The 20,233-nt window shown below is 40.5% G+C and overlaps 5 protein-coding genes across 5 annotated transcripts; 2 read left to right on the top strand and 3 right to left on the bottom strand.

Annotated features, from left to right (window-relative positions):
- Window positions 1-4,870: 4,870 nt before the first annotated feature.
- EAE98_010617 (uncharacterized protein) lies at window positions 4,871-7,861 on the top strand (the record flags this gene model as incomplete). The annotated part of the gene is made up of 4 exons (XM_038958238.1): window positions 4,871-5,625; window positions 5,679-6,227; window positions 6,283-7,197; window positions 7,246-7,861. The coding sequence occupies 4 exons, from the start codon at window positions 4,871-4,873 to the stop codon at window positions 7,859-7,861; spliced, it is 2,835 nt and encodes a 944-aa protein (XP_038805422.1).
- A 4,815-nt stretch (window positions 7,862-12,676) lies between these two features.
- EAE98_010616 (uncharacterized protein) lies at window positions 12,677-13,021 on the top strand (the record flags this gene model as incomplete). The annotated part of the gene is made up of 1 exon (XM_038958237.1): window positions 12,677-13,021. One exon carries the CDS (start codon window positions 12,677-12,679, stop codon window positions 13,019-13,021), a length of 345 nt encoding a protein of 114 aa, XP_038805421.1.
- A 1,334-nt stretch (window positions 13,022-14,355) lies between these two features.
- Window positions 14,356-15,681, bottom strand: EAE98_010615 (uncharacterized protein; the record flags this gene model as incomplete). Its single annotated transcript, XM_038958236.1, has 1 exon — window positions 14,356-15,681. The coding sequence occupies one exon, from the start codon at window positions 15,679-15,681 to the stop codon at window positions 14,356-14,358; it is 1,326 nt and encodes a 441-aa protein (XP_038805420.1).
- A 988-nt stretch (window positions 15,682-16,669) lies between these two features.
- EAE98_010614 (uncharacterized protein) lies at window positions 16,670-17,344 on the bottom strand (the record flags this gene model as incomplete). The annotated part of the gene is made up of 1 exon (XM_038958235.1): window positions 16,670-17,344. The coding sequence occupies one exon, from the start codon at window positions 17,342-17,344 to the stop codon at window positions 16,670-16,672; it is 675 nt and encodes a 224-aa protein (XP_038805419.1).
- A 932-nt stretch (window positions 17,345-18,276) lies between these two features.
- EAE98_010613 (uncharacterized protein) lies at window positions 18,277-19,146 on the bottom strand (the record flags this gene model as incomplete). The annotated part of the gene is made up of 4 exons (XM_038958234.1): window positions 18,277-18,594; window positions 18,650-18,736; window positions 18,792-18,835; window positions 18,897-19,146. The coding sequence occupies 4 exons, from the start codon at window positions 19,144-19,146 to the stop codon at window positions 18,277-18,279; spliced, it is 699 nt and encodes a 232-aa protein (XP_038805418.1).
- Window positions 19,147-20,233: the final 1,087 nt, after the last annotated feature.

Here is a 20,233-nt window from a genome sequence, read left to right as displayed (position 1 = left end):
CGACTCATCTCAGTTTGGTTGTAGTCTGGCAACCAAGATATCTAATCTCCTGGGTACCATTAGAGCATTCAAATCGTCTCAAAATATTCTAAATGCTGAGATGTCCCTAGATATCGAAAGGTCTTAATTGCACAGTATTTGAAGTCTGACCCGTCCGAGTAGTTTGGTAGAGAGATAACTGGGGCTGTAACACAACCGTTACAATGTACAGTCATTCATTCTTCCACCGAGAGATCATTTCACCGACAGGAAGTGAACACCGTATTTCAGCTTACCAGCCCAAGAAAAATGCATACTCAAACGTATAGCATATTTGCCAGCAATGCATGCCCTCCTTACAAATTAGTTCCCATCATGCTACGCCATGATTAGGCAAGAATCTCACAAAAGAAATTCTCCAATTCGTTGGATTGAGAAAATTCTTGCACAGTTCCTCGATATTCATCAAATTTAGATAATTATCAATGTCATGATTTGAGCTGACTCAAAGCGACTAGAACAGTCGTCCACAGCAGTTTCACAACATCAGGGCCGTACTTTGAAGTTAGTGTAATAATGTGCATGTAGGTTAGCCACGATGTTTCTTTAGAATTGGCTTAGAAGCTCATGTATAGCACGAGCTGTAAGCGGACCGGTCTGGTTCGTGTTAGCTCACCGTTATCATATCCCATCAAGAGTTGTAACAACTTGGAAAAGCATACGATGTTCTCATCCGGATCTTTCGCAGAGTGAATTGGGCGAGGGTGGGATCATAGAACAAGGCTTTAGTTTTAGTAACCCTCATTATTTGTTGGTAATATAAGTCTCCTACCACTGCGGAACGCTACTTTGTCTCAGTATTGTATATCGACGCCTTATCAGAACAAAAAACTTTGCCCATAAGTTTTCTGCCCGTGGAATCGTCGTGAGACTGTTAGTTGCGGCTCGGGCCGCTAACCGATATCCCTACATCTTGCACAACCCTGTATCTTGCACACTTTTATTTATCAAAACAAAAATGGATTATAAATCGAAATATCATTATAATCATTTCGAAATTATTTAATAGGAACTTTGAAATTACTTTTATATAATGGTGAAGTTCTGGAAGATTTAAAATATCAAATAAAATATTGATTGATTTAAAACAATATTAATTTTAAATACTGATAATTCAAGAAAAGTTTATATTAGAACTTGTTTATAAGATTTTGGAATAATTTATTGAATTATTTTATATTAATATTATCGAGATAAAGTTTAAAATTTCAAAAAATATTGAAATTCAAGTTTTATAAAAGTTTTGAAAAATATATATGATTTTTTAAAAGATAAAAGTAATTGAAAAATTGTTTTTAAAATATCGCTATATATTTTAATAAAATTTAATAATTAAAAATGATTATTTGAATTTTATTTATAAATTGAAATATTTATATAATAGAAAGTATATGATATAATAATAATAAAATAATAATAATAAAGTTTTAATTAGAAATAATATCTAATTTGATTAAATATTAATAAAGAAAAAAAATAATATAAATAAAATATATTCATTAAAATATTGTGAATAAAACAATTTAAATAATTTTTCAAAAGAATTTAATAATACTTTTCCAATTTTTAAAAGAATTTATTATTAAAAAAATCTTCAAACTCTATAATATTTCTAATAATTTACATAGTTAAATTCGATTATAAACTAATATTATAAGTTATTTTATTGAATGTTAACATAAATAATAATTATATCTAGAAAATTATATCAAAAAATAAAAATTCAAAAATATCATTTAAATATTATATTATCTTATATTTTATTTATTAGTATTTTTCTTATAAATAATTATATATATAATTATAATATAAAAAATAACTATTTATACTTTTTAATCAAAATTATTATATAAATATCAAAACATAATTAAAATATTCTAAAAATATTATAAAATCATTGATTTATAATTGATTTTTATTATAAAAAAGATTAATTCAAAAAATTCGAATTATATATTGGTATAATTTCGAATTTTTAATAAAAAAAACTACTTTTTTTAATTATATATATTAGAATATATTAGAATTTATATTTCTTAAAGAAATAAATATTCTTTTTTATTTGTAAGATTAAACAAATCGATATAAAGAATTTTATATAATGATTTTTAAAATTAAAATTTAGATTTCTATATTGATATATTTGATATTTTAATTGATTTATAATAGAAAGTATATATTATTCTATTTATTTTATAAATTTTAAAAGAATTTAATAATTAATTGATTATAAATCGAATTTAGAATATTGATGTAAAAAGAAATAAAAGTATGCAAGATACAGGGTTGTGCAAGATGTAGGGATATCGGTTAGCCCATGCATTAGCGCGATGGGTCCGAACAACTGCGGGGCATAATTAGAATGTATTGAATGAAGGAATTCTGTTATTAGACATCGGGAATAAAATGTAAACGGATAAGCTGGTGTGAATTTTTAATATTGGATATGCTCGCTATGTTCACTCAATAGTATTTCAAAGCGCGAAAATTCTAGAAGAGGATTTAGATGGTATTATTTTTGGACGTCTAAAGTCAAAGATTTATATGGGCACTCGAATTTATCATTGTATTGCTCACGATTCTTCGACGTGAATAGAAGTCGGACCATAGGGCTATCTCACATGCGAAAGTGGGATAATATCGACAACTATTGCATCGATCTTGACACTTCCAACCGGCGTGTTTGTCGCTTTAACGATGCGATGATATGCAACCTTAGTTCAATATTTTTTATAACTTCCTACGCAGGATAAAAGCAGCGGAAATACAGATCGGTGCATGAGCTTGTGACGTCTCTCTATGCACCATGTCAGCTGCATAGTGGTTGTTTACATCCGAGAAACGTGGGACATCATAACTCGATTTCGCCTAGATTTAAGCCTCAACATCGGAGTTCTAGAAGGACTAGATGACCCCACGGCATCGGAAAGATCGGGACACAAGACCAATACCAACAAATAGATGAGCGGGCCGAGCCCTTATCGATGATATCTTTTAATCAGTAAGCACTATGTCTTCAAGTTGTCATAGCACGGGCTGCAGAAAATCAAGCTGCGCGCCAATCGAGTTGTTGCGAATGTTAATGTAACCAATCTGTCGTGTCAACATATATACGTGTCGCAGGATTTTGGTATGAAGAGGACACGAGACGCGTCGAGATGCACGATATACGGTCTCCCAGCTATCTGGTACCAATTAGCTGCCAGGACATTGATTACCTGTGATAACCAGTTTCGGTCTCGCATTTTTGACAAGCTACCACGGAATTGAGTGTGTATCTAGACCTATTGAAGAGTTTCTAACTCATAGCAAGCTTTATTTTTACACAGACGACGAGAGGCTTTGGATGTGACGATATAGGTAGTCATCGATAAAGTCATTTGAAGCTAACAGAAAAATAGTGGTCTGGTTTGCCTTTTGACAGTGTTCGCATCCTGAAATAACCCCACGGATTGGCTTAAGACGTAATAGATTGAGTGACTAGCTCATCTCATGAAGCGTCCGGACGTCTTATTTGCACGTCTGACAAAGGCTCGCTAGACTTCTCGCACACTCGTATGGAAACTTCTACCTCGAAGAAATTGACATTGTGAATTAGGCATCAAAATGCTCATGGTACCAAAATATTAGCCTGATTGAAGCACACTCGAGGGGCTGGACTGGCAACCAATTGAACTATCACGATGTCTGCTGTCGAATAGGAGAGTGCTAGGCTGAATCGCCGTAAAATACCAAAAGTTTTATGTGCAGAAATGCAAAGGGTGGGATAGAATGATTTGAGTTGCGCCCCCATCCTGCGACGATCATTCGATTTCGCGATTTGTGGTGTCCAATTGAAATCTTTTGTTCTCAGCGCGTAGGTGTGGCTCTCATGCTGTGATGAACCTTGGAAGGTGATGAAGGTGATGAAGCCACAACTATGCGATACAACAGGCTTCACTGGCTTGAAAAACTTGTTTTCTTCTTCCAATCTCCACGTCCAAGAGATTCAGATGTTATTTAAATGGAAAAAATCGACCTCGGTGCGCTGATGTGATAAGGGCAGCGATAAGCAAGAGTTTTTGGCCCCCTGTCAGCTTACCACTCCCACCTTCTGAAAAATCCTTCAACTGCCTATTATAGGTAAACCTCCCGAATTCATCTCATCATGTGTTTGTAGATGACACATATTATTCATTAGAATTACGATTGGACGAGTGTACTCTCAGATTGCAGAGTTGGAAGGAGAGACGAGCGAGTCTACCTATCCATCATTGAACTTGCTGCAAGGCTACGATGGCGTCTAGACCACACGAGATCTTCAAACACAGTGAAGAACTGTTAATGTATGTCATCTTGAAACTCCTTTACAAACTATTAATGGTTACAGAATCGCGCAATCCTATGCTGCGCCACCATTATTAAGTTTGAAACTCCTATTTCTGACTGTAGCTATTTATCGCTCGCAGCCCCCATTTATCCTAGTTGAGATACATGGAATGGCATCCTTCCGGGCAGGTTGCTCTTCAGTGGAAGCTTCATATAGATTCATACAGGAATTTCTTCATGTCTGTCATCAAATCTTGACTCTGTGCCACACAAGCTGTCAGCGGCGTGGATTATACCCCGCCTCAGCTATTTCCCAAGATGCGAAATGAGTGATTTCGTAAGATCCTGTCCATTTGAATCCCCATCATCATTTTCCTTGGGAGCTTAAGGCGAGAGTTGTCGCACAAAGAAGTACTACTCGCCGATCTTGTCCTTACGTTTTTTCCCCTTTTACCAACGATTTTACGAAATTTTGATGCAGTCAGATTCTCAATGATTGATGATAGATACTTGAGCTGGGAAAATGTTGAATGATCACGAGGAGGAAACTTCACGATTTCCTGAACTATTAAGAGGCGATTTTGATGAGATCCAATTGAGAGAAATACCGCCGACTCCAATAGAATCAAGTTTCGATGTCGAAAGGATACCGAGGACGAGAGCCAATTCAGCTGTTTCAGATGTTTCAGAGGTCTCAGCAGTATCGGCGGCGGAGTCAGAACATCTAATGAAGGTAGATTTACCATCGCGAAGCATTTCTAAAACTCGAGCACGGAGTCATTCAAATGAATCAAGATACTCAATCTTCCCTGTTGATGTACCAAGACGCAAGTCAACTGCATCTATTAAGACAACGAGAACATCTAGAGCAAGAGCAGCTTCTGAGGCCGCTTCAGAATGGTCGACTACCCTTGACGTACCGGTGCGCTCTGAGACCCGGGCATCAAGAGCCGAAAGAGTTTCTAGAGCTTCAAGGGCCTCGAGTTCTAGCTCGAATTCAAGGTCGAGATCGCGTTCAAGGTCACCCTCTAGATCGCCCTCCAGGTCGAGGGGAAACTCCAATGCAGATTCTGTTAACACGATCAGTCTCGAAGTACCCGCGAGATCTGGCACCATTTCTTCAAGACCTAGGGGAATTTCTAATTCGGAATCTATGATTTCCACACGGTCATCAATAAGCCAAGATTGGGGAGATCACAGAAGTCTTTTAACGACCCAGCATCCACCACCCGCTGTTCCTCAAAATGACCTGATGGCCCAATTCGAAAACTTTGTAGAGTAAGAAGACTTTGTTTAATTGAGAAAAAGAAGAAACTAACGACGTACTCTAGTGCTATTGATGAAGTGCCCACGAGAAGGATAACGCTGAAGCGGGTTGTAGCACCCGCAAAGAAGACGGTCAAATGGATGCAATTGAAAAAACTTCTTCGAAATCCTCTGCGAAAAGAGTCGAACATATTCGATGAGAAGACCAAGAATTCTGATGGAGCTAGAGTTCAACAATGGAAAAGTCGATGTTCTATTGCGGCAATATTCATGGGTGCTGTGCTTGCCGCATACGTAGTTTTTATCATCTGGGCATCGCAAAGATCGACTGATGGCACGAAAATTGGGACGATATTGGAAGGAAGCTGCTCGACGGTCAACGCAACAAACCTTGGATTGCACGTGCTAATTAATGCAATGGGCACGATTGTTTCCATTGCAAATGCTTGTGCGCTCTATTATCTGAGTTCTCCAACGCGAAACGAAATAGATGAAGCTCATGCGAAAGGAAATAGCTTTAATATTGGAGTACTGAGTTTACGAAACTTGAAGAGTTTCAAGAAGAAGATCTTATTTGGGCTACTGATAGTCACTTCTTTGCCCATTCATTTTCTGTTCGTATATGCATGCATGATTACACTATCCATACCCCGTTGCTGACAACAGCAGTGCAAATTCCGCCGTATTCGAATCCAACTTGGAAGCGAACTATGATGTGGTAGTAGTAAGTCCGGAATTTCTGGCCCAGTCCTCGGTAGACTGTTTGCAGGATGTCGCAGCAACTTGCACGGAGATCGATGGCCACCCCAGGTCATGTGAAACTCATCTCCTCAACTTCACTGCTTCTCAGGAATCATCAGACCTTTGCAATACCTCCACGATCCTACATGAACGCGCAAACCAAAATAAGCTTCAGCGCCTCAACACAACGGAATGTCTTACGGCTTACTCAACCGCCTCGAATCCAGCTTCGAATTTTGGAAACCTATTGGTTGTAACGCAAAAGCAACCCCTATTTACCAATAACACCATCCTCCTTGCATTTCATCACATATCTTATTCATCTGTTCTCAGTGGTCATGGATGGACCTGTGGACCCGACGACCCGTTACCCGGACAGAATACATGCGATATCCCCAATCTCATCCTCAATGCCGACATTTGGACACTGGGACCTTCAATGCTTCCAACCACCACTGACTCTACATCACTTGCATCTTATGAAAGATGGAATATCGATCATTGCCTGGTCGAAAGCTTGCCAGTCCAGCCTATGTGCAAGTTACAGTACAGTCGCTTAATAATACTATGTATCATCATCGCATTAGCAGTGAAATTCATCTGCATTCTATTCATAGCTATTACCATGACCAAGCCAGTACTCTCGACAGTCAAAGATGCTGTCACTTCATTCCAAGACCGAATGGATATGGTGACATCAAATAGAAATTTCATTCATCGCAATTCGGCATGGAAATCCAAAGACGGTCTATTGATTCTAGAACCGGAGGTGGAAGGAAGGCCTAGGAACCTGCGATGGTTCCATGGAGCGAGCTTGCCATTGTGGGTCGCTACTCTGTTCTTGTAGGTATCCCCATATATTTCTCAAGGAACCATCTAACCAATTCACAGAGGCGCCGTACTCCTAGCTGTCCCTCTTGTTCTTCTCACCACCGCCACTGTCCCTATCCCTCACCCATATTCCATCGGTCTCGGACGCTACTCTCCTCTCGCAATCTCAAACATCTTTTCCTGGTCTAGTAAATCTTTCGTTCCCCTACCCGAGATAACAAACACCCAACTATTCCCAACCGTTCTCCTCGCCAATCTTCCTCAATTGGCAATTTCTATTCTACTTTTTCTTTTCGCACAAGTATACACTCGTATGCTATCTGCAAATACATTTTCGTGTCTCACAAATCCTTCTCCGAGCTTGAAGTCCCGGAAAATCATGGGATTTTCATGTGCATATCTATATATCTCCGCGCAAGTGGTTTTAGGAACGGTTCTTCATTTCCTTGCGTCTCAGGCGTTATTCGTACACCATGTTGAAATCGTGGGGAGTGACGGATTGAAAGAACCGTTGGAGTATTTAGATTTAGGTTACAGTCCTCTGGGTATTTTGATATCTTTGGTGTTTGGTGGCGTAATGCTTGGGACTCTGATGGCAAGTGGCCTATGGAGGTTGAGCGGTGGGCAATTGGTTGGAAGTGGAAGTATGGAGATCGCAGCTGCTTGTAAAAAATAAATGACGAAGAAACGGAAAAATGGGACTTGGGCATCACGATGGAGTTTTCTGTATTATATATGGACGGGGTGGGGTGCACGACTGTATTGGTTCTACGACGTGGCATGTGGCGCTTTGTAAATGATGATACCAATACGTATATATCTTCCATTCTTGTACATAACCTTTTTTAAAGAAAATTCTCTCCGTGGTATGGCACTATCTGTATCCTATGTTATTACATTTCGATTCATGATTGTGAAATTATCTTCAAGGCTTGACAACGATGACAGACCCGGCATTATCCGCAAACTCACTCTCCTTATAGTGGGCAAGTAATTCTATTCAGAATCCTGAATTGCTTGTATATAGCTGGTGAGTATTCTCTCATGCTTCGCATAGAATGGCAGGGGAGTGACTTTTCTCTGAATATTGTAAGTAAGATTTGTGATGCTGAAATTCCATTCAAACCAGCATATCGTATGGCCAATATCTTTTGGCCAGCTTGCCAGCGCAGATATATGATTAGATAACTTCTTCAAATCATGTGAGTATAAGAGCTTGTACTAAGTTGCTGAGACAATCCCATCAAAATAGTAACGTGGAGTCGTGCGCATTCTTTACTTGCCCCCTCCCCGCTCCTCTCAAATACTTGGGCAGCACCCAATGAGAATCGTAGTAATGTCAAAGCAAAATAGCATATATAGCTCAAGTGATATTTTGAATGCTTTAGCAACTAGTCATATATGGAGAAAGAGAGATTAATCCCTCACTTTCGGAAATCATGCTGGTCGCAAGGCCTAAGGTTAAGCGGCAAAAAGTATCATCAAAGTAACGTGATGGTTTATCTCATTAGAATGAGAATCAGACTGTAATAGGACCAGCACTCCTGGCGAATGGCGAGATAAAAGACGTATGAACGGGCAATAGGATTTGACAGGTTCTCGTATTTTACATTTCCAGTAACACGGAGGTTTGAGATATGTTCATCACCATCCGAACGCAAAACATACCATCACCTGATATCGATAATGTGGGGAGGGTATCAGTGCTGGAGGTCAATGGTCGGAGTTGATCAGACACCAAGCAAAGTAACTTCAAAACTCTGTAAGGTTCAATACATTGAACATTCTATCGTTTGCACTGAATTGACATGCTTGAATTGGATTATTGGGACGAAAATGAAGCTTTGCTGGAACTTATTTATGATATGCGACTTATTTCGTCCTGCATTCGACACTGTCGTGCAATATCCAGAGAGCAGACCGTCGTTGCTTTTGATCTTCTATCATGTAATGAAGATGCATATTATTCACCACCCCTCTCAATGCACCACTTTCCAGCTTCTGATGGATGCTTATCGGGGATTTCGTACATGCCGCAATGAACTCCGCGAACCAGAACTCCGGGCAAACTTTTCATCGAAGAAAATGCCAAGTTTCAATTTCAGGTCAATGGTTGTCGGAAGTTGAAGATACAGTGAATGGACAAGTTTCTAGCTCCGGAGACTATAGGATCAAAATAAAGGGGGATCTGGAGAAGCTCCTGCCAAAGAAAGACGATGGCAGGATGTAATTTCACAGCACAACACTGTTGGTGTGCCAATGAAAGCTTAAATCAATCATGCCCAAACTTAAAAAATTTCAAGTCGGGTCCACGCGACGTGTTTTCAAACTCAGCTACATTCATTCTTACCGCGAGAAATTATGGTCATTCCGAATTTGCAAATGCTCTTTCCCGTTTTTGTAGGACCTTGCGCAATGCAGACAAATCAGCCCCTTTCATTTTGTTCTACTGGCATTGGCTGCTTTATGTCCTCAGTGAGGATACCAAGCTCAAACTCTCTTCATGCAATCTTCAATTTGGGCGCGGGCAGAATAGCCGACGCCTGCTTCGGTGCAGACAGCTTCTTCAAGTCTTCAATAATTTCTGGCAAACACTGGATTTGGTTAGGACGGGGCTCGAAGCAGCCAGACCGGATTTGATCGAGGTCGAAGATTGTGCTTCAAGTTACATTCATGAAGTAATATGTATAGGGTTGGAAAATATGCGATCAAATACGAGGATGAGGATAGAACGAATTGAGACAATGTGGGTACTGCCCTCCGGGAACTAGTTCTAGTGGCAAGATCGTCTACTTCTTTAGACATTCTGGGAGAAATCGTAGAGGGATGATGCGATAACGTGGACTGCATCAGCCACGAGAAATTCTTTCAAAGCAATGCAGATGGCTTAGAAGCAATGGTCTTCCATACTCCGAGACTGCGTTAGAGTAGCAGTCTCGCTGCATATCTTAATCGTTGCTATGTTTTCAATTAAACTCGGCAATTCTGTTCCGGCCAAGAATCCGTCGGGCGAACAGCAGAAATAGCCAAAATGAGGATAAGAACCCTAGGTTTTACCCAAACACTCTCCTACACTTGCCAAGCTCAGCGAGTGCCAGCGCAACAAAAGGTAGATGGATGTCAAAAGGTAGATGTCAAAACTTTGATGTCTATTTAGAATACTAATCACCATTATCAGGCGAGGATACAAACAAAATAAGGATTCCAACCCCGCAAATAACACAGGAACCGTGCGATAAACTTTCATCAGGGTCCAAGTCAAACCGAAGCATCAGTACTGCAAGAGAAACGCGTACGCCAATGTTTCCACCGGTCCTTTTGGAGCCCAGCTGCGACTTGAGATACTTGGATTGCCTCCAGAAAAGGACCAAAGGAAAGGATGTGTTGAATAAACTGGTCTCTCGTATATGCCCCGAGCAATGAGGTCAAGTTACATGATTTCGATGGAAATATTGAAGGTTGACAAATTCTTGTTTGGGACAACACGACACAACTGGCTAATTAAAATTCGGTTCAAAGCAGATAATCCATGATCCGGTCCAAAAACCCCAGAATATTAAATCACAGTGGTAATATAGGTAGTCCAACGTCGTGAAACTAGGCTAATAGTGATCGTGGGGTACGATTTCCCGAGCAATAGTGTATTGCAGGTAATTTTTATCAAGTAATATCAAGCCACATGATGCGCTGTGCTGAGAGGTTGGCACAGAGCATCGAAGCACACCTGGGCACCTACTTACTCTATTTTCAATGTGGCTGACGTGACTGTAAAGGGTCTAGTCAAGTTGATGCACGACTTCATTCGGAAATGATAGCAATGAATCAATTGTGCCTGTTTTGCGGGAACAATGGTCTTCCTAATATAGAATTTCAGGTTGGAAGATCGATTACCAAGGTTTCAGTACTGTCTGAGAGACACACTTGACTCTTTTTTCTTGGGAATCACAAAATTCCAAAAAAGTTCCTATCGAACGTTGATTTAGATGCTATTGCTTCACATGCTCGCCACAAATAGCTTATAACCAAAATCGAAGACGAATGCAGGTTATACAACAGCGTTATGCAAGGCAGATTACACCATAGCTATTCCAGAGCTTGTGATCGGTTGTATCTTCTACCACCAAACAAACTTTTACTCGGCGTGTTCTTTTTAGTACGTAACTCTACGCAACTAAAATGAGGAGTAAATCTCGATGAGAACACTAAAACATTGTTCCAGAACATCTTGGGAATTCACGTGATGTTAATCATCACCCATAGGGCCCATTTATAATTCGGTTTTGATCGGTTGAAGATCAGGAGATGGGTCAAATCACATGGGGTCCCCTCATCAAAGTCATCAAAGTCCATTATCACTCGTTTAGAAAAGCGGGAATTTCACCAACCACGAGTCAAACATTAGTCCACGAGTCCACTCACAGCTTATTACTGTAAGGTTACCATAGCCAAGTCGAATATACAAGTCCACTATGCGTGATCCCAAGTCCCAACATCATCATTAACAAATTAATTGCATGCTGAATCCAATCAGGAACTGAATGGGTTCGATGGAGACTCTCAAATGGGAAACTCGCAGGAACAATACCAAGTTTCAAGAAAGTCGACGAGACTTCTTGTACACCGTATCTGAAATACTTCAAGTATCATGATAGCGACAATCACAGTTCCACCAAAGCTTATCTGGCGGTGAGATGACTACCCAATCCGAGCCCCTTTATTATCACGGAGCACATGAACGGACCTTCCATAACACCATTGCCCAAGCACCAAAAAATATCGAGGAAATACCGAACCCAATTACTCCTTTCAGCTAATACTTACATTTACTTGTACATTGATTGGGTTTTGGTCTCAACTAATTCGATCGATTCTGATGTGCTTCGTAAAGTTGCGGTAAGGTTTATACATACAGGGCGTAAACAGGCGAGATAGATTGCCATTACCCTTTTAGATTTTTTAAAACCTTGCCCGGGCTATTTACCTACCATGTTCAGTGCTAGCCCAATACACAAGCCATCATCCACAAGTGCCCAATTTTTGTTGGCGTCTTTTCACATTCCTCTAAAGTTCGATGGACCTGCGTGATCAAATCTATGAGGCATTTCAATTTCATCCACAACCAACCTAAACATTCTATATATTGAGACATTTTCCCACCTATTAATTCGCTCTTACTTTTTGACAAAAAAGAAACATACAATTTGTTACACCATATCAAGCACTGCAATGGGCTTTGAACTTCATACTCTTTTCACTACCGCTTCGTCAGATAAATACTCAAGTTCGACCAGAAGTTGATAATAACGAAAGCACTTTTTTCTACACCGTTACATTGTTACACATATTAATGTTCATTCCAGTCTTCAGCCTTCCAACGTCGTCGACCAGATCTGCCAATCATCGAATTTAATTCCCTCCATTCACATTTCTACAATTTAATCTTTCTTGATTCCATTTCATAAATACCAGAACATTCAGAACAGTCATCACCATGCAGATCTCACCACCCCGCAACGCCCACGCCTTCTCCAATAAGCGAATGCTCAACTCAACTCCTTATCCGAACTACGCCTCTTCTCGACCACGACAAGCTTCTTCGTCCTCATCTCTTCGCATTCCTATGGCTATCTCAAACCGTAACGCACGCGAACGAGCTCCCGTTCGTCAGGTTCAACAACCAGAATCGGAAGTTAGTATTATTGTCACGACGTGGGATGATGAGGGGAAGTGCTGGTATCCAGTCGAGGCTTATGGTCCTATCGGAGAACACTTGAATAAATTTATTGAGGCCAGAAGAAGGGCTAAGCAGATGAGTGAGAGGAGAGACTCGGAGTAAATAGGGAGGGTGGATCTTCATACCAAGTGTTGGAAAAGAGGATGGAGTTTCTGTGGATCTTTTTCCATCCTTTGGGTGTCTCTTTGGAGTTTTATGACATGATGATGATGATTTTCTTTTGGGGTAATAGGTATCAGGGGTTCCGATAAAAAATTGCGTCAAAATGGTAGATGGCACATGCAATATGGTTTGTCACGAGGCAACAAGGACAACTGAACTGAACGGATATGGGAATAATAGAAGGGGCATCGGAGTTCGATTTGGGCATTCTATACTACAGTAGCTAGTAATTCCATCTTCTCAATGGGTCGCAAGACTCGGTGCCTTCTGGCGCTCCTTGATTTGCTTGCTTGTTTGAATGATCACCCTGAAGCATCTTTTAGTTTCACTCCTATTTTGGGTGGTCTAGGCACCGCCAAGTTCCAGTCGCTCTCGCACATGCATCAAACAATCCACAACATAATGACTCCGCTGTCACGTCCCACCAGTCCGGTCAGCCTGTTCCTTAGCAAAGGAGAATAGATTGCCTGCGGGACGAAGCGTCTTGTTTCGTCCCGCCCTTGCAATAACTTCCGTGGGCTAAAGAGTCTCCACCCGGGCTGAAAATGACAGCTATCTCCACTACTTGGCATTCACATGCAATGCACGCTGAAGTTTTCTTCTGGCGTGCTTCGATAGATGGATCTGGAATTTTTTTTAGATTTTTTTTTCATCACGTTGGTGGTCAAGTTTTTGTGGGGACTAAGGGGTAATGGTGATGTGTATGGCATTTATACTTTATGCAGTGTGAGTTTTTGGTGGGAAAAGGGGAGATTTGGCATGTGGGTGGTGAGTATATTTTGTATCAACTTCTGATCGATTACTTCGATTGGTTCATAGTTAGGAACTGGAGTAGCATCGTGAAGTACTTTGCTATTCGATAATTATCCGGCTTTTATCCATTTTTACTTACCTATCTAAGGTACAAAAAGGGGACGAATAATATCAGGAGGTAGCCAATAGCAGCCGAGATCACTACCCCGCATTACCCCGCCATGATGGGCTGGGAGCAACAGCATCATCTTGTGCTTCAAAGATATTTTATGTTTGCTGCGTTCACTCATGATAGTTCGGGACGCAAGCTACGTGGATAAAAAGAAATCATGCATCGTATCAGAAGTTCTGATCTTCATTGTTTACAAAAACTGGTTATTGTACAACCTAACTCCCTAAAATATCTGCGAAGTAGCTGTATGGCATGCTAATTGCCCGGGCTACTTGTACTCTGCATCAGACCATACTACCACCATGCGAAAGCTTCAACAATCCATTTTCCAGTGAAGACTGTTGGCTGATCATGCAAGGAGCCAGCCATCTTCTTCAACCTCATCCTCATCCTCATCGTAATCCATGACCTTCACCCAATCTTCTTCCGCATCCGCATTCTCGGCATTATTCTCAGCATCATCCTCAGCCTCTGTCACAAACTCTATCTTATAGTCATCCATACATCCTGTATACTTTGATACCTTGGTGGCAGCCGCACCCTTGGTATTCTTCGCATTGCTTTCCATCGTGTTGGTGGGACTGTTGGAAGTCTGGGGAGAACCGGCAGAGAGTTGAACTGTTGTGTCTTGGGATTGGACAGCCTTCTGGACAGCTTGTTCTGCAGATTGAACCGCTTCCTGAACCGCTTCTTTCGCAATCTCTTTGTTGTTGTTCTTGTCCATTTCCAGGATGTCCTCAACAGAACCATCAACTGAAGAAGCAATCACAGTCTTTGTACTTGATAGTCCAGCACTCTCAGCAATCTCCGCATGACATTTTTCGACGTGTCTTCTTACAAGAGCTTTTTCAATTCTAGTTCTGACAGCCTGACTTTCCAAGATGACTCTAGTTGCTTCTGCTCTAGCAATCTGACTGTTTTTGATTGTTGTTGTCGCTTTGTCTCTTGTCGCTTGGAAACTAGCTTTGATCTCACTGAGTGCTGGTGTGGAGTTCTTGACGAAGGTATCGAATTGTTGATCTCCTTTGTCGCTTTTAAGATCAGAATCTTCTGGCTTGGGATTCTTTCTGGAAACGATTAGAGCTTCTAGTGATTTGAATTCTGCAGGATCTCTGACATTTCTTCTTGTATGATGGCGATGTTTTGTTGCTTTCGGTGCCATAGTATACTTAACATCTTTCTCCTGATGCTTCTTGCTTGATCTCTTTGTAGGAACTGCATCGGGAATCCAAGCAGAACTGGCAAATTTCGTGTTTTTCTCCTGTTCTTCCATCTCCTTTATTATCAAATCAGTGTACAACAGTTTACGAAGAGTAGGGCTGTCATCACTCTGCTCTCTTGTCCATCTACTTCTTCTCTCTGTTTCTCCCATTTCGTTAATCGTACTCTCCTTTGTATCATTACGAATCTCATCACAGGGTGGATTAAGCATATGATCTTTGTCGTGTCCAGATGAAATGTCCTGGGATTTGACCGATTGATTCTGATGCATCTGCATGGCCTTGCGACCTTGACGTTGTTGTTCCATCTTCCTGGCGTTGTAAACTTCTTTGGACAAAAATTTCGCAAAGTCCGCATTTGACTTGATTCTCTTGCCAGAGTACTTATTCGATGGTGGTGGCGATTCTGTGTAGTATTTAAATATAGCCAAGTCAGATGGTGGAAGAGTAGACATGATGAGGTTGACTTTAAGATTCGGGATGTTCGAGTTGTATTTCTGTTTGTTAGACACAAACAAAGATGGACAGTCTTGAGTTGTGAGAAAAGTTTTATGGTAATTTGGGAAGATTTGGGCTGTGCAAAAGTGCCGTACGGAGCTAGCATGGGGCTCGGAGTGAATATTAACACGTGTTTTGCCAAAGGTCTTTAGATACCCGTGGACAGTAGAATTCATTAAAAGAGAATTTGCTCTGCTACGTCCATAGGCGGTGGTATTGTAGAAGACCCCACCTCCAATCATGTCTCTACAACTCATTTTTGGGGGGAATAGTTTCTGGTGACTGAGTATGATACATGTTAGCCGCATGTGATACGGCTGTTTTACAAGACAGATCGCAAATGCAGTGAAATGTACACTTACCAGTGAGTTTAATTCAGATGCATTTAGATTTAGAGTATCCTAGGTATTTCGTGGCCATTGCCCAGTTCTGTTCTGCTAGTGACTTGCAGAGCTCAGCTATATCGATTGGTACCACACTCCTTAGTATCAAGCATCACACGCCGGCGGCTCTGTTTTCTCCTGGAGGTCAAAATTCCGTATTCTATGGTATTATTAGATCACTTGCAGTTCAATGTGAGAGTAACAATTGGAAAATTAAACAAAGAATTTGTAACTATCTTGGCCTTTAACCTGCGTCACATTTGTTGCTTTCACACTTTTTGTCCAGCTACGAATTGCTTGAATGATAGATAAAGCATGGAATGATGGAAACAAGTTGAAAGAGAAGATACATTCACGTTGTAATTATGCACAGGTTTTGATCTCTAATATGTCCATTTTCTATGATTGGTAGAGTAGAAATTATCCTTGATGACTTTGAGCGCAGTCAAAGAAGACATGATTACCGCAGCCACTGCAAGATTGTCATTCGATCCATCATACAATGATATTCGACAACAGAAGAAAATGGGTTTCAGTGATATCTCAGCCAATTGTTTGAAATTCAAGCTAGAGCCTGGCCATCATCGTTGTCTTCGCTCTCAGCCTTAACAACCTTTTCGTCGATGTCGCCACAATCCATCTTCAATATGATATGGTAATAGGCTCCAGAGTTCTCGAAATCATCATTGGCGTCCGAATTGTTGTAATTGTTCATAAGAATTCCGGGGACATTTCTCGCGATAACACCTTTCTCAATGTTGTTCTTCTCGGCGTCATCCTCCATGTCCATACCCAACAAGAGAAGATCCGCCTGAACGGAATCTCCAATTTTGCTTTGCTCGGTGACTCCATCCACAACAATATCTTCGCAATCAGGTTTCTTCGCGACTTTCTCATCGGCAGTACTCTTCTTGACGAGATCTTCGTGAAAGACTTCAATGGCGACTTCTTCGGTGACATTGCCCTGAACGCCTTCCTTCTTAGTGACGACACTAGCGGTGCCTTCCTCAGTGGCTTCGTGGTTGTTAGTCGCATCGGTGGAAGTTATATGGCGCTGTCCGATGTCCTGAGCTGAGTAATTCAATCTTCTGTCCATTCTCTCGCGTTCCGTTTTCACGAGTACCCATTCTATTGCTTCAAGAAAGGATATCGACTCCTGAATTTCCTGTTCTGAATCACCAAGTGCTTCTCTCGGCGCATGCGCGATCAGATATCTGATTCCTCCGAGAGGAGTCATGATATTAATTTGTGTTGTGAGGAGGAAAATGTGTTGATTGTGGAGTGTTGTGGTTTTTGAAGTGTTGCAGATTATTGTAGAAGACTCGCAAGAAGGTGTTCGAGTTTATTGAAATCTGAGAAGAGAATTTTGTTGTGAAATAAATACCTTGGACCCCACAAGCTACAGTAGCTTGTCTAACAAGCGAGAACAGGTGAATTCCAAGGTTGGATTCGCAACTGAAACTAGATACCCAGGTAACTAGTATGGCTTAGCTCAGCCGGTACCCATATCATATTCTGTACAGGAACAGTTCACTAGGGTCAATTCACAAACGAACAATGAGGCAGTCAGTTTTCTGGACTGGCATCGATTGGATTCCTATATATTTGCTAGTGAAATAGGTGATCTTTGATACAAAGCACAGCAAACCATCTCGAGAATTTAAGGTTATATGCTAGCACAAATAAGTGAGTGGATGACTACCATGGCTCATCATAACTTTCTGAACACAAACTGATTCTTTGAAAGTGTGCAAGTTCTTTGATCTGACATAGATGTGGATAATTTAAAGTCAAAATAGGTATTTAACACTGGTAAGTTCTTAAGTGAACGTTACCATTCAGAGATGTGAATATGTCTTTCATCCCTTCCTTTAAAAAATTCAAATTGTACTGCAATTGATGGTTTCCGTCTAGTTTGCAAGCTTGTCATAACTCATGTTGACACATTGAACTTCATGGAAAAGAAGAATCATATCTCTATTTCGCTAGTAATAAGTCTTTGATTGAATTAATTTGCTAATTAATATGCCATTTACATATCTGTACTGAGGAAGTTCACCCGCTTGACAAGAAGGACGCTCATTATATGACATCTACATCGCCTGGTAGAGTGATGAATACAACCCAAAAATACAAGCTTGAACTGCAGCTCTAACCAAGATGCAGTGATCATCTTGGTTCTCTTTCAACCAAGACCCAATCATCATCTCGAATGTCCTTGACTATGACCCAATCACGATCTAGCCCCTCACTCAAAGCCTTGGTAGTAGCCTTTTCCATTCGTCTCTTCCGCTTAGGCAACTCGGCATCAGAGTCTTCCGCGGGTATACATTCAGGAATACTGCCTTGGGGACTCGTCCCTCGAGCGCTACTCTGACCACGTGAACTGCTGGTACCCTTCGGAACATTGCCAGGCGAATATCTCGGGGATCTACGTGCGAGCTGGAGTTGATTGTTATAAACCTTGCTAAGGCTCGTCAAGACATCCTGTAGCATTCATATTAGTGTATCTCACTGAATTTCAAGGCTAGATAATACATACAACTTGTTCTGTGACCTCAACGCCACATTCGTTCATTTCATCTCTGACCTGCGCCTGCTCATTGAAGTACTGCGCAAAGACTTCCGACTAGAATGATGAGATTAGCCTCTAAAATTTCTGATATCTGAGGCAAATATCTTACATAGATGGGATCAGGATCTGATCCGACAAAAGTTTCACCGGGAACTAGAATCGAACCACATTAGTTACCCTGGCTAACCTCCTTAAAGTTTATACTAGCACTTACAGAAATAGTTCGAGATGGATTTATCCCAACAGTACATAAAGTAATTATTGTGCACCGTATCTCCATAATATTCGACACACTTTGCTTGGTATCTATCCGTGACAGCCTTTTGGTCCTGGCCCGATATCGTGTGGCGAGCAAGTCTGGGAATAGCCTTCTCCCAGAACATTGAGGAATGATAAGCATCGCTTTCATGGAAATGCTTGTTCTGTAGCTGAATAAATTGAGGTGTGAATTCGGGGAGATCCATTCTGATCTTTTGATATCTTGATTTCCTCGTAGTGACCTCTAGATGTGAAAAAGTTATCAGGAGAATTATTACTACAGATCCTGAGTTACGTTTGGATGCGTAATAGAGATGCCAAAGGTATTACAGAACTTGTTGTAAAGATTTCGAGGAAGATACTGAAAAAGCTGTTTGTGTGAGCAAGAAGTACTTCTGGAACTGGATATGATTATTTTTCTATGCAGTACGGTCAAGCTGTAAACTAGTGTCACCCCAGAAACTCAGTTTTTGAATGATTCAAAAGTTATTGATGTTGTACGATTCCATTCAACGTTTCAGATTGTATTTCGAGAATGGGAGGCTACTGGTTATTGGCATCAGTCTTGATATTCTATTGGTTTGATGTGTTGTACAGCTATAGGAGGCATCTCAGACTTGTATGTCGTTGAAAGATTCATTGGGGGTTTCCACAGTTTTTGTGGTGCCTGTAATAAATTTGCCCAGTCTGCGGTACTGTAAATTTGACGAGATACAATTAAGGGGAAAGGAACCAATGGAAAGAACCAACGCAAGATATTATTTCGCCCAGAAATCGAAAGTCTCTTCCTCTTTCATCTTTACATTTAGAATTCAATTTAACTGGAAAGAAAAACCAGATAATCCTAGCAGGAAATCAAATAGTCCGGATCTACATACTAGACAAATGCCAGGTGCTTATGTCTATACATGTTAATTAAAATGTGGGTAGTATCAGATGAAATATAAAGGGTTTGGATAATTGAAGTGATATGGACATGGTATTATGAGAAGATCAGGCTACCATAATAGAGAAATCTTAGTTGCTTTAAATGGGTAATTGTAAAATCAGCAAGTCATGAGAAATTGGTTAAACGAGAAACAATATGATCATGATATCACCCGATTATTACTTTTAATCAAGATGATTATCAATGTAAAATATCATCTGTCTTCAATGAGGGAGTGATTCCATCTGAAATGCATATCCACGAGGATACAGAAATGTGTAAAGTAGAATATTATATTCAATTTCGGGTGTTTATCAAAATATAAACCCAAAGCAAAAACTAAGAATGCATTATAAACCAGACGC

This window comes from Botrytis deweyae (genome assembly GCF_014898535.1).
Source record: "Botrytis deweyae strain B1 chromosome Unknown BDEW_038, whole genome shotgun sequence".
In the NCBI taxonomy this organism is placed as follows: Eukaryota; Fungi; Ascomycota; class Leotiomycetes; order Helotiales; family Sclerotiniaceae; genus Botrytis; species Botrytis deweyae.
This window is presented reverse-complemented; position numbering and strand designations above follow the sequence as displayed.